The 14,752-nt window shown below is 36.4% G+C and overlaps 1 protein-coding gene across 4 annotated transcripts in view; it reads right to left on the bottom strand.

Moving 5' to 3' along the window:
• Positions 1-53: 53 nt before the first annotated feature.
• ssbp3a (single stranded DNA binding protein 3a) overlaps positions 54-14,752 on the bottom strand; it is a 37,651-nt gene continuing 22,952 nt past the window's right edge. The window contains exons 5-18 of one of the 4 annotated variants that reach the window (XM_058798117.1): positions 9,430-9,519; positions 7,690-7,764; positions 7,445-7,504; positions 7,306-7,360; positions 7,082-7,155; positions 5,551-5,609; positions 4,292-4,340; positions 4,162-4,197; positions 4,033-4,090; positions 3,859-3,929; positions 3,672-3,741; positions 3,516-3,544; positions 1,617-1,718; positions 54-1,538 (exon numbers count right to left, since the gene is read on the bottom strand). In XM_058798117.1, the coding sequence (XP_058654100.1) occupies positions 1,509-1,538; positions 1,617-1,718; positions 3,516-3,544; positions 3,672-3,741; positions 3,859-3,929; positions 4,033-4,090; positions 4,162-4,197; positions 4,292-4,340; positions 5,551-5,609; positions 7,082-7,155; positions 7,306-7,360; positions 7,445-7,504; positions 7,690-7,764; positions 9,430-9,519 (858 nt within the window). In that variant the 3' untranslated portion in view covers positions 54-1,508. Of the gene's footprint in view, positions 1,539-1,616; positions 1,719-3,515; positions 3,545-3,671; positions 3,742-3,858; positions 3,930-4,032; positions 4,091-4,161; positions 4,198-4,291; positions 4,341-5,550; positions 5,634-7,081; positions 7,156-7,305; positions 7,361-7,444; positions 7,505-7,689; positions 7,765-9,429; positions 9,520-14,752 lie in introns of all 4 variants that reach the window. The other 3 variants (XM_058798110.1, XM_058798135.1, XM_058798125.1) reach the window with 3 other exon arrangements.

Here is a 14,752-nt window from a genome sequence, read left to right as displayed (position 1 = left end):
CTCTTAACTAATATTGAAAGAAACATTACTTGCAGAAGAGATGAGACTTGAAATAGTTGTATAAACAAAAAATAATTTAATCATAAAAATTACACAAGTCATTTCACTGTGTATTCCAAGGAACATAATACATACAGTAAAGGCTAAACAACATGATGTAACAGGTCAAGTAAGGTGGTACAATATTAAGACAGACTAGGGAAGAGAAACGTCTAACAAAATATATAATCTCAGCAAAAAAAAGAATCGCCCCTTTTTCAGCATACTATATTTTTAAAGATAACTTTACAAAAATCCAATTTTTTGGAAAGTGTTTAAGCGGTTTTTCAAGCTTGTTCAGTGAACAGGGAGATGGGAAGGACAGCTAGTCTTCCTCACCGTGGCTAACCACGTGTTCCCCCCAGATGCTCAGGAACTTGCAAATAACTTTGTGTGGTGGTCACATAATAATTTTTTTACTTTTGAAATAGACACCCCCTTTATTCAGGGACTCTACATCTGTTTCTGTTCGCCACATCTGTGAAACTTGTTCAGTTTGTGTCAGCTGTTGAATTTGTTAATACAAATATTTACACATCTCCAAAAATTTGAAAGAAATAAAAGCAGTTGAATGTGAGAGGGCATCCTTTCTTTAGTTAAAAAAAACAAAAACTGCCTTTTGGGTGTTTGCGGCATGCTTTTAAACTGTGACTAAAGGCAAACAGCAATGGGTCAAAACACAATACAACAGCACAAAGGAAAATGAAAACTAAGCCAGTGAGAAAAGATGCAGTGTTGCATGATGAAGTGTTGTTGTGTTTGACCAAACTCCCACCCAAAAACACTTAATTTCATGTCATCTTCTGTCCCATGGAAAACTGGAAATATGTCAAAATGTCCCACATTAGGCTCATCAAAAGGCTTCAGCAGTAAAATCCATTGTTATAAAATATGACATTGAACAGAAGTAGTAATTTTAATTTTGCTAACAGTCCATTGTATTTCCCAAGTATGCGATGAAGGAAATGATAGCAGAATGATAGATTTTTTTTGTCATTCGCATTGGTGCATATCAAATCCACTGTAGCCAAAGCTGTTCCTCGGGATTAACTTTTTAAAATATCAGAAATTAGATCCTACAAATACTCTAATGGAATGTTACACAAATGCTGCACATCCTCGCTGAAGAAGTACATAGTATTCTGAACTACATCCACAGTGTAAATGTTCTCATGGTCCTGAAATTTTGAGCTCCACTTAACAAAAAGAAGCAAATTGATGTTGTCTGGGGTGTGTGGGCTTCTATGTTAAAATTATACAAAAATATTAAGAGTGGTTTAAAATGATGGAGCTCTCATCTCAGACAGGTCCTTCCTCTATCCGTGCTGAAATGAGAAGCATCCACCTCATCCAGAGCTGCGGTAGGATTTGGTTCCTATGGATGTGTGAGGTTAGACTCACTCTGGTTCTTGGTGAGGTTGATCCTTGTTTTTTAAGACATGTGGTGTCTTGGTGCTGGAGCTTATCCTTCACACGCTCATTGTCATTGTCGGTGAGTACTGAAGGAAGAGAAAAGTTCATTTATACAGGCCCCTCAAAATCCATCATTAAGTCATGTTTGTGTGTTTGGCACTCACGTTTTCATTTTGGAAAGAGTGTAGGAAACTTCCACCAAGTTCACTGTCATCTCGTGGCGTTCCTGGCGGGTTACTCATGCTGCTTAGATTATTAGGAGAGTTCTGAGATTGTAAAGAAGAAATCCCCACCAAGATGTCAGTCAGCAGTATTCTTTAGTTTACTGATACTTCTATTAGATGAAACACTTTTGAGAATAAAATGTGTAATTATAGGCAACTAACATATCTGAAAGGCACAGAGGCGTGGGAAGTGGGACGTTTTTTTTCTGTGGGCAACTGTTTAACTGTTGGGAACAAAAAAAAAAAAAAAAAAAAAAAAAGAGTGTCTATTTAAGTGCAAATAGCCCGGTTGTTGGCAGAGGCTATTTACACTAACTCCACCCACAAACGTATCATTGGGATAGTCAAATTGGCAAAAGACGATCTTAAGTCGTCAAATTCAGTGGCGCAGATAATAAAGCGTCTGTTACACTCCTTTTGACACGATCGACCGGGGTTCGAATCTGCCTTTTGGCGAACTTTTTTTCTCCCTTTTCAAATTTCAAAACACATCAGAAAAGCATTTATTTTTTTAATAAAAATTAAGGAAATAATCAAAGAGTTTAAAATAATCATTAATATAATTAATAATTAATATATGGAATCAGTCCATATAGTGTTTTATTTTTATATTTGTTCATTCACGCTAAATACACATATTGTACCTGAAAATAAAGCACTGTTTGTTTTATTTGTATTTTATGTGTATTTGTAATGTGTATCTTTTATTTTATCTTTCTTATTAAAAAATAAGAACAATGACATTTTTATCTTCACCAGCTTTGGCCTAAACATCTGCCATATTTTGTTTTTATTGTTACCTTGAAAGGCTTTGTCTTTATAATAGGGAAATTAGTTTGGCTGTAATGCTCAGACAACTTGCAAAATAGTAAAACCAACATGACAAAGAATCGTGATAAACCCGTGAATCGTGATATTTCTAAAAAAAAAAAAAAAAAAAATATATATATATATATATATATATATATATATTTTTTTTTTCAAATAACTGCAATTGCATTCACAAAGAACAATTTCTCTTAATCAAACATTTTAGAACTGAGAAGATGTACATTACCATTCAAATGTATGGGGTCTTTAAGATGTGTTTTAAAAAGACTGCATTTATTTGATCGAAAATACAGTTGAACTGTATGAATAACTTCTTTATTTGGATATATTTTAAAATATTTCCAGCAGCAATTACTCCAGTCTTCAGTGTCACATGATCCTTCAGAAATCATTCTTACCAGTGTTGTTTAACAATTTTATCGAAATCTTGTTGTCAGGATACTTTGATAAATAAAAGAACAGCACTTATTTACACATTTTTGGAAAACTATAAGTTTCTAGTGACACTTTTGATCAATTTAATGCATCCTTGCCAAAGGAAGTATTCATTTCTTTTAAATACAGAAAATCTCACTCACCCAAACTTTTGAATGGTAGTGTATATTCTACATAGAAATTTTCAAGACTTAATATTGTATGATTTTCCCTGATCTTCCCAAACTTGGAAATCACAAATTTAAAATTCCCTGATATTTCCAGGTTTTCTATGATAAATGGAAACGCTTATTATTCTAATTGTAACGGTTGACTTTTTATCCATTATAAAGCTTATAATGAGCATGACTTTTAAGTTTTAATTATTTCGATTTACATTCAGGTTTAGGTTTTAGTTTAAAAAGTAAAAAAAAAAAAAAAAAATCAATACTCTAGGTAAAATATCAGCTTTTGATGTTTTAAAATCATCCCAAATCTTTCAGTAAAGTTCAGTTTGGATTCTAACATTCTTACTGCAAGTTTTAACACCATTTCAAAAGAAATAATAGCTCTAAATAATAGGTTTAATAATACCTTTGGGAGTCCATCTATGTCACCTGAACCTGTGAGAAAAGTAAAAATGAATCAACAATCATAATTTGCAGATCACACGATGTTCATTTATCTAACTGCAAGGGTAAAAGTTGTGTTCAACAATTTATGTAGTTGCTATGGTGAATGGTGTTTTACCCAGTGAGCCATTCATGTGATGTGGTTCCAGTACTCCCATTGGGCCATCTGACCCAGGACCCATAGGAAACTACAAACACACACGTCAAGACAGCATTTATAGAGAGATTAAGACACAGAGTTCAAGTACTAAAACAGAAACATCAACACTACATGACAATAAAGACAGCAGAGTGGAGTAACTCACATTAGATCTGTTTCCTCCTGGTGGTACTGAGTTTATTAAAGTGTAGAGGTTTTCACCCGAGTTAGTGGAGTCTGTGAACACAGACACCATGAGTCACCATGAAACTATTCTCACATCCCCTAGCCAGGCACCATTTCTATGGCAAAGGGCCAGTAGACAGAAACAAGCCATTACCTGCTGGACTTGGCATGATGGGTGTTCCTGGAGGACATCCACCACCTCCTGGAGGACCCTGTGAAAGCAGAACTGCAACCAGTTTCTTTCAAAACAGAAAATAAAATAAAAGAAGGAAAAGGTAATTACCACATATGTTCCTGGGGATGATGAGGAATATGGTATCTGTGAAGCCAAAAGGTTATTTATCAGCCAAGTTTGCCAGAAATCACTAATTCCCACTCTAATAACATCAGCTCAATTTTCTGAAGTATCTTACCGTGTTTCCATTATTAGGATTAGGCCACGGTCTGCCTGCTCCTGCTCCCCTGTACAGAGAAACAGAGCAGTTTCTATTTTTTAACTTTGCTAAGAACATCAAACAAGTTTCTTGTATGTGAGATCACACTGAACGCTCAAAAATAAATAAAGTAAATAAATAAAGTCTTTTACAGATTTTTTAATGATGATCTTTGCAGCTCTGTGGAGTCAAACTATTGCTTGCTTTTGTGTATTAAAGCAACACTTCAAAATCAAATGATTTACCTTGAAAGTTCACAGTTAAATATCCAGCACAAAAATTATTAACATGATCAAAACTTTGCTGAAAAACAATCTACTACATGTATCTACTGAATGTCTTCTATCATCTGATTGATATTTTTAGCAAATAAAAGGCCTTCTAGTATAAGTTTAAAAAAAAAGTACACTTTTTGCTGTGAAATCTTAACCAATTTTGACTAGGTAACCATAAGAGTAATTTTTTTTTTTAAAGCAATAAGAGGAATATTTGAAGATGAACACTTACTGGACTGAAGCAACTTAGGTTTACTTGATTATCCATGCACCATTTAAAAAAGAAATCATGTTGTGAGTATCAGTTATGACACATCTAGCTTTTGAGGAATGTTTATTTGTATTGTATTGAATTATATGTGTTGCCCCCACAATAAAAGCTACAGAGCTTTTATCATAAAACTAATCTTTTAAATATAATCTTACCAAAACATGTTATTGGAGTGATATATAGTGACAACTGATATTTATTTGCATTTTATGTAAGTAATTTCTTATACGTAAAGAATCTCACTGATCTACATTGCAAGCAGAGTCTTACATTTGGCTATATAAATATCAGTAACTGCACCAAATTGCATATTTTTGCTTGGTTTGGGCCTCTGAATAAAACGGATGTATTTGTTTTTTACTCAAATATGAGCTCAATATTCTCCTATATTATACTGTAAGAGCCATAGTGCCAAAACGTTTTTTTTTTTAACGTAGATTTAAAATATATATATATATATATATTTTGTCTAAAGGTTCAATAAAAGATTTTTCTGACTATTATTTCATGTAAGGCTTTACAGGGTAAAAAAAAAATCCTTTCCTAATTTAATATGCAGAGACGACATTAAAGAGTCATCTATAAGTTAATTCTCCTGGGGTCTCTGGGTGCTATCAAAACATTACTGTTTGTTTGAACATCCTGACATAATGTAAAATTCCACAAATACAATAGACTGGGAGTGTCCTTACATGTTCACCCCTGGCATTCCAGGGCCCATGGAGTTTGGAGGCCTCATTCCTCCGTAGCTCTGTAATGATAACCAAGGATCAGACTATGATGCCCAGCACCCCGAGAAGACACCATGAGAAAGGAGAAAACAAGGACACACTTAGTTTAGAGGAAAACAGGCTAAACATAATTTATGGAATATGGCTGATAAGCTGTAGCAATGAGTGGATGCCATACAAAAAACTGAAACACAAGAGGTGCATTCAGAAAATTGGTGTAAGAGTAAGACAATTGATTTAACATTTCACTGCATATAAAGTAAAATTACAAAAGTCTACCATTTTTCTCTCCATTTATTAAAAAAGATCACAGGAAAAACATGCCTTGTTTGTTTAACTACGTTTTACTGTATTTTACCTCTTGCAATAAACATTCAGACTACATTTGACTGGTTTCAAAAACATTTATTTACTTATTTATCTATGCATGTATGTATGTAATTATGTTTTTTTTTTTTTTTTAACAGTAGTACACTCTCTTATACTCACCTAGGCTGCATTTAAATATATTTTAAAACAATTTATTTCTGTGATGAAAAAGCTGAATTATTAGCAGCCATTACTTTAGTATTCAGTGTCACATTATTCTTCACAAATCATTCTGATATGCGGAGTTGGTGCTCAAGAAATATTTCTTATCAGTGTTAAAAACAGTTGTGCTGCTAATATATTTGTGGAAACTGTGATAATTTTTTCAGGATGCTCTGGATGAATAAAAAGCTTAAAACAATAGCAATTTATTTGAAGTAGGAATCTTTTGTAACATTATAAATGTCTTTATTGTAATTCTTGCTTCTTTGCTGAATAAAACTATTCATTTCTTTTAATAATACGTGCATATGTATATAATATATAAGATGTACATTAAAGGGTTACTCCACCCCAAAATGAAAATTTTGTCATTAATCACTTACCCCCATGTCGTTCCAAACCCGTAAGAGCTTCATTCGTCTTCGGAACACAATTTAATATATTTTAGATGAAAACCGGGAGGCTTGTGACTGCGCTTGCAGGAAGTGTCACGGACGAGCAGAAAAAGTTGAATAAAATTGATATTTAGTTGGTTTTTGCACACAAAAAGTGTTCTCGTCGCATCATAAAATTCAGATTGCATGTCTGATGGCAGATGGACTGTTTTTACTACGTTTTTCATACTTTTATGGACCTTGACAGTGCAATTTACTATGTAGTCAATGGGACAGTCACAAGCCTCCCGGTTTATTAAATATATTAAATTGTGTTACGAAGATGAATGGAGCTTTTACGGGTTTGGAACGACATGGGGTAAGTGATTAATGACAAAATTTTCATTTTGTGGTGGAGTATCCCTTTAAACACTAAAGGTAAAATACATTGAGATACAATTGTTTCAGCTATATTGTCCAGTCCTAGAAGTGAGCAAAACTAATCGATGGGGTCTAAGGCAAAGGTACTCAGATTTTCATGAATGACAGTAGTGAAGCTGAGCTTTAGGACAGTATAAGAGCCAGACCTGTGGTACCGGTCCCATCGGACCCATTCCTCGAGGAGCATTCATTCTCTGCATAGGTGCCAGATTTGGATGGCCTGACCAAATAATAACACCATTTTAAAATTTAACAGACTTACACATCAAAATGAAATGACAATGCTGAATTGAATTTGAAGTCTACTTTTAAAATACCCAAAATAAGGGACTTTCACCATCAACAAACACTGATCTCATTGGTCTCTTACCTGCTGGTCGTGTAGGGTCCATCATATTCGGAGGTAAAGGCTGCCCACCTGGAGGCTAAAGAAACAGAGAGAGAAAGTCAAGTGCTCAAATAAGTCAAAGTTAATAAACCGTTATTTGAAACATTTTAATGTGACTTACCGGGTTACCCATTCTGATGGGTGGCCGAGGTCCTCCAGCATAGCGAGGAGACATAAAAGGCTGGATATGGGAACATACAGTAACATATAGTTAAAAAAAAAAATTAACTGCATGTAACCAATACAAAAGCTGAAGGGAGAGAGGAGGAAGAAAAACATAATTTTTTAGGAAAAGCATATCGAGATGTGTGCAGGTAACATGCATGTAAGTAGAGAGAATGTGTACATAGATATGTGTGCTGTTACCTGTCCATGTGCCCCCATCATGTTAGAGTTGGGAGGTAGCTGAGTGTGAGGGGAGGGTTGGGAACCAGGTGGTCCCTGCAGAGAGGGTAGGGGGAGGAAGAGAAGGTTGCCATAGTATCAGCAGCCAAATGCCAAGAGAAAGACAGCACAAAGTCAAAGACATGACAGGTGAAAGCGACAGGTGCAGATGAAGAGAACAGAGCCAAAAGGCAAAAGATAGTTTGATTGGGTTTAATGTGGAGCTGATATCACTATTCATTCTAACATGGTTTTGCCATGTTTGACCCAGCTTTTAATTTGGACATCAAGTAGTGAACCAACACAGTAAGTACATACTTACATGCCTAAAGACATTAATAATTCTATTCAGCAAGAATGCATTAAATAATCCAAAGTGACAGTACAGATGTTAATAATGGTACAAAAGACTTCTATTTCAAATAAATGGTGTCCTTTTGAACTTTCTATTGATCAAAGAATCCTGAGAAACATGCATTATGGTTTACACAAAAATATTAAGCAGCACAGCTGTTTTCAACATTGACAATTATAAGAAATGTTTCTTGAGCACCAAATCTGAATATTAAAATGATTTCTGAAGGATCATGTGACACTGAAGAACTTAATGGCTGCTGAAAATTCAGCTTTACAACCCGAAATAAAATTACATTTCAAAATATATATATTTAAATATATTCAATTAAAAAACAATTATTTTAAACTGTAATAATATCTTACAATATTATTGTATTTTTATCAAATAAATGCAGCCTCAGTGAGCATTAGAGACTTCTTTCAGTTACACCACAGTGTGGTTGAATTGATTTTGATTCTGATTGGTTGATAGACATTGCAAGACATTATGTGAATCATAGTCCTGTGAACCATCACATTATTAATGGTCTAGAACTCATTTTATGCAGTAATGTTCTATAGAATATATCTTCCCTAGAATACATCTTGAAGTTTTTCCACCCACTAAATTTGAGACGCATAATAGCATTTTTTTCCTACTAATTTACATCAAATTTATTTTGCTTCTCAAGAAAATTCATCAGGTTTTAAGGATGTTTAGATATTTCTACAGAAAAACAAAAGAATGTTTTTACAAATCATCATCCATGCCCACTAGAGGGCAATGGGGTTTAACCGTGGTCTAAAAGACCAAAGACACACAACTGTTCAAAATGTTTCTGCATATCCACTTATACATATTTCAGGACTTGCATGAACCAGTTGCGTGTTCTGCAGCTCTCAGTATCTGAGAATCTGTGCCATGCTGCATTCCCACAAAAGCTCTTGGAGGGTCATGACTCCATCTGGTCTGACAAAAATTTCTCCATATGCTTCCTTCGAAAATATAATTATAAATCTTTTCATCCATAAATATTTTCCTAGAACTCGTTATAATATTATGATGAGTCACCCTCTCAGAAAGCTTCTGAGTGATAAAGCGTTAACTCCACTGATGAAGGTACATCCCGCCAACACATTTAGTGCTACTCAGCAGGGCAACGGCGAGCCCACTCTCAGAGTAGAGAATGTACATAACCCTGCCTGCCATTAGTGGCTAATGGTCGCAATCAGACTGGTTCCCTGCAGACACCCAGCTTGGCAGATGACCAGAGACCGTGGCATAATGGTTTCTCTGTGAACCAGCGGCACGTGTCTGTACACCTGAGGGCTAGCAGTTAGATTGTTAGAGATGGTTTATGGAGAGGGTGAGGAGGAATGACCCACCTGGAAGAATCCGGGGGGCATGGGTCCACCCGGCATGCTGTCACCGGGAGGCATGTTGCCTAGGACTGGACTTGGTGCCGCAGCAGCACTCTGTAAATGAGTAAAGACGTTATTTTTTTTTAATAATCAGTTTGTCACCATTTCTGAACAATCTTATGATTAGGCATTATACACAACAATGTTCTACAACAACAATTACATTATATCTCAAGGTTTTCTTTTAGTCAAAAATGTGTGTAAACAAACAAACAAAAATGTGTGTGACCCTGGACCACAAAACCAGTCTTAAGTCGCTGGGGTATATTTGCAGCAATAGCCAAAAATACACTGTATCGGTCAAAATTATCCATTTTTCTTTTTATCCTTAGGATATTAAGTAAAGATCATGTTCCGTGAATATATTTTGTAAATGTCCTACCGTAAATATATTCAAACTTAATTTTGGATTAGTAACATGCATTGCTAAGGACTTCTTTAAAGGCAATTTAGATTCCAGATTTTCAAATAGTTGTATCGCAGCCAAATATTGTCCTATCCTAACAAACCACACAATCAATGGAAAGCTTATTTATTCAGCTTTAAGATGATGTATAAATCTCAATTTCAAAAAATTGACACTTATGACTGGTTTTGTGGTCCAGGGTCACATATAGCCTATATAAAGAACAAAAGCATTCAAGCTCAAGCAGAGCAAATAGAAAAAAAATAAAGCAGGCCATGCCAATTACAGTACAGAACGTACATACACTAGAGTCAGCCTATGTTTATCATTTTTATATTGTTTCACATGTTAATGTTGAGTAAAACAATAATATTAACATGCTCGGGCAAACATTGTCTCCTCAGTCTGATAACAATAAGAACGCATGCCAATACAGACGTTCCAGACACAAAGATAACGGTGTGCTAAACAAAATTTCTTTCAGCGCTTTGTGTGTTCTGGGGCCCGTTTCAATAAGGAGGTTCAACAAACTCTGAGTGGACTGAACTGAGTTTAGCGAGTTCAGCACCTGACAAAAAGATGTCTGCATACTTCTGAGTCAATACGTAACTTTAATTCTTAACCATTATGCAACGGTCACCCTCATGTCGTTCCAAACCCGTAAGACCTTCGTTCATCTTCGGAACACAAATTAATATATTTCTGATGAAATCTGAGAGCTTTCAGCCCCTTCATAGACAGCAACACAACTGCAATGTTCCCAGGTCCGGAAATGTAGCAAGGATATCGGTAAAATAGTCCATGTGACATCAGGGGGTCAACCGTAATTTTACAAAGCTACAAGAATACTTTGTGCACAAAGAAAACAAAAATAATGACTTTATTCAACAATTCTTCTCCTCATCCCGTCTGCAGCGGTGCACCGCCATTGTGCATGTGTCGTTTACATGAAGCGGAAGCATGTATCGTGATACTCTTTCCACAATGGTGGCACACTGCTGCAGACGGGATGAGGAGGAGTAGAATATCTTAATTTGTGTTTCGAAGATGAACGAAGGTCTTACAGGTTTGGAACGACATGACGGTGAGTAATTAATGACAGAATTTTCATTTTTGGGTGAACTATCCCTTTAAGACTGGAGTAATGGCTGCTGAAAATTCAGCTTTTCCATTTACTCTATATTATATTGTAAATCATAGTATTAACATTTTTAGCAAATGCAGCCTTTGTGAGCATAAGAGAAATGGGCTACCCACTTTATTGCTGTAGCATTCGCGGTATATCGTAATTAAGAGTTGGTCACCCCTAAATGTCATATATGACTGGGGTTGGTAATTTTAGAAGTCAGTCAGACGGTTCTGTGTGGACTAGGCTTTATGTAGACAGCATCTGAAACTTTAGCTGCATCTGTCAAACAAAACTGCATTAATATGGTATTAACCCTGCGTAAAGCTGCATAATTCATCATCAGCTGGTCATTCTTTTCCTAGGTCAGCATGTGAAAGCTGATTACAACAAAGGTCAGGGCTTAAGAGACTTAAGACAGGTGAGGCGACATCTTACACAGAAATCCCTTTAAGCAGATCATCTTGATACTGCTGCTTCAATTGGACAGTGGAGATAATGCTGAACACTTCAAAATAAAGTCACATTTATGCTTTATAGCACACTGCTGTAATGAGCCTTCATCTTTTGGGAGTCTAATTGTTACAACCACCAAATGAATAGCATTTATTGAGACACCTCATATATTACAATAATAACACAATAAATATTACATATAAAACACCTTTACCATAATGCATGATTTGTAAACAAATACATTTTAACGTTTGCATAACATAACCTGTACATGGAGCTGGATTTCTTATGAAGTAAACTGACTGTTTATGCGATGCAGAGTGCTCGGGTACAACTCCCGTGAAACATGGGTTTGACAAAAAGCTCAAAGTTGTGTAAAAACAAGGTAAAAAGAGAAATTGAACATGCTTTTTAGTGCCACTCGCTGGACATTTCACTTTGAAACCACAGCACAACATGCAATAAGCAATGTAATGCAAAAATGTATTTTTCATGTGCCTGGGTTGCACTGTTTCTGGCCAGCTTATCAAGGTCCTCAGAGAGTCACTAGCTCAGCTCTGGGAGTACAGACAGACTATGCATCAACAGATATATCTCTCTACATCCTCATGTGGGACGGTCTAAACACTTACACGTATTGCTCTAGCAACAATTTATCAACACTTCACAATCCTCTCAGACCCCTGAATTAGGCCAGAGGGACATAATTTAGGGCATTTCCTCAGCAGTCCAAACTAATCTCCTTTGTGAACACTGTTGTTCTCTCCATGACCAAATACCACAAACAGAGATTAACTGATGAGATTAACAAACTCCAAAAGAGTCTAGACATAAAATGGCATTGGGTTGGACAAGTGATGGCTCTGTGGATCAATACCCAAATCCAGCAGAGACAAACATGAGACAGCAAGTCTGTTGATGAGAAGCACATTTATTCCTTAAAGACTGAAAATTCAATATTTAAGTGATTGCACAGATACCATTTAAACTAAACTGAGCTGAGCTGGACGATTACATCATTGAATTCAATAATGAAATGCCTTTAACTGAAAATTGAGTGTTTAATCTTGTTATTTTACATTATTGACACTATTTTCCTATTTTGATATTGGAAAGTTGCTTTGACACAATCTGTATTGTTAAAAGCGCTATATAAATAAAGGTGACTTCACTTGACTATAGAATACCCAAGATGCATCACCCGTATAGTTTTGAATGGGGAAAAATGCAATGCTCAGTATGGCCAAAGTCCCTTTAAGGCAAGTCATTTCACTCAGCGACCATCTTTGAAACGCCTCTTGGGCATGCAAGTGCAGCTCCTATCTCTTTGAATGGGGAAACATCAAATTCTCCAAAACTGTTTGCCAAGCTTATGATTAAATTTCATATTTGAAATCACCAATGAAATCTGACAACAACTGTCTCATATGTTGTTTCTGTTGCTCAAATAGCGTTGAAAAAAAGCTTATTTTTCAGGCTAGACCACCCAGTGCACATGCGCAGTCCTAAGCGCACGTCTCAAATGCTCACAATTTCTATAGCAACCGGGACTTCTAACAGCCGCTGCAGTGACGTGATCCAACGACTTTACCAATTAGCGATTGGCTCTTTTAACCAGAAGGGGGGGCTTTGATAGAGCGGCCATTTTTCAGCGTTGCATTTTTCCGCATTGTATGAGTGACACGTCTTGGGTATTCTATAGTCTTTGGTATGGCCACTCTATCGAAGGAAGCTTTGTTTTAACGCTATTTGAGCAAAAGAAACAACATTTATGAGACATTTGCATTTGCATTGTGCTTGCAGAGCACCGTGACCTACTAACGTCGAGGCCAGCGTACACGTAAATGGCGTTTACGTCAATGTTAACAAACGTCATTACGTCATCTGAGGCGTGCTTGCGTCATGCTCTGCTAGTGAACTCATGAACGCTTGCAGGAAGTGTCACGGAGGAGCAGAAAAAGTTGAATAAAATTGATATATATATATATATATATATATATTTTTTTTTTGCGCACAAAAAGTGTTCTCATCGCATCATAAAATTCAGATTGCATGTCTGATGGCAGATGGACTGCATTGACGACATCTTTCATACTTTTATGGACCTTGACAGTGCAATTTACTATGCAGTCAATGGGACAGTCACAAGCCTTTGATCTAAAATATCTTAAATTGTGTTCCGAAGACGAATGAAGCTTTTACGGGTTTGGATTGGACCGACATGGGGGTAAAGTGATTAATGACAAAATTTTAATTTTGGGGTGGAGCATCCCTTTAAGCACTGTTCAATGAAAGGGAACCCAAAATGAGTTTATCGCATCGATGTAAAAACCCCCTTTTGGAACCTTTATTTTAAGAGTGTAGAGCTACCTAGAATTAAGTGCTTTACTCAAAATCACAATTATCATAGCTTAAGGATCACCCCTTATGAGGTTTGAACCTGCAACATTGTCGACTTCCAGCCGAGATTACTAGGTTAAACCACCCCTTGACCCTACTTTGCAGAACATCTGACTGACTATCACAGAGTTAACACTATGATATTATAAATCATCAAAATAACAGATTGACAGACAGGGAGAGCTCGCACCAAGTAAGCAAGCAACAGCACTAAATATGACATTATTGATTTGTGCAGTTCATCTTAAGTTAAGTTAAGTTAGTGACGTATTGTCAAGTATGGTGACCCATACTCGAAATTAGTGATCTGCATTTAACCCATCCAAGTGCACACACACACAGCAGTGAGTAGTGAACAAATGCGCACACACACACACACAGTGAACACACACCCGGAGCAGTGGGCAGCTATTGCTCCAGCGCCCGGGGAGCAATTAGGGGTTCGGTGCCTTGCTCAAGGGCACCTTAGTCATGGTATCGAAGGTGGAGAGAGTGCTGTTCATTCACAATCCCCACCTTCAATTCCTGCCAGCGCGAGAATCGAAACCAGCAACCTTCAGGTTACCAGCCCAACTCCCTAACCATTAGGCCACGACTACCCCATAGTCGTGTCTACCCCGATCATCTTGAATTGATCATTCATTTAAATTTAGTCTAGAAATAAAGACATTACACATTTCAAAAAAAGTTCCTAATGTAATATTTAAAAGTTAGTTTAGTTAGACTATATACACAGTATAAGGCTTGATCACCGTTCGCCCCCTTGCAGATAACGGACTTCCTGAGCCAATCTCACTTATCAGTCCATCACAAACCCCTTTGGGGATCTCAGTACACGCCTACGGCACCACCCATCAGTTTAAACGGCCAGTCAACTGCCAAGCTTCCTCTATTTCCTG

Source organism: Onychostoma macrolepis, chromosome 02 (genome assembly GCF_012432095.1).
Source record: "Onychostoma macrolepis isolate SWU-2019 chromosome 02, ASM1243209v1, whole genome shotgun sequence".
In the NCBI taxonomy this organism is placed as follows: Eukaryota; Metazoa; Chordata; class Actinopteri; order Cypriniformes; family Cyprinidae; genus Onychostoma; species Onychostoma macrolepis.
The sequence above is the reverse complement of the archived record's forward strand: the minus strand, read 5'-3'. Positions and strand labels throughout refer to the sequence as shown.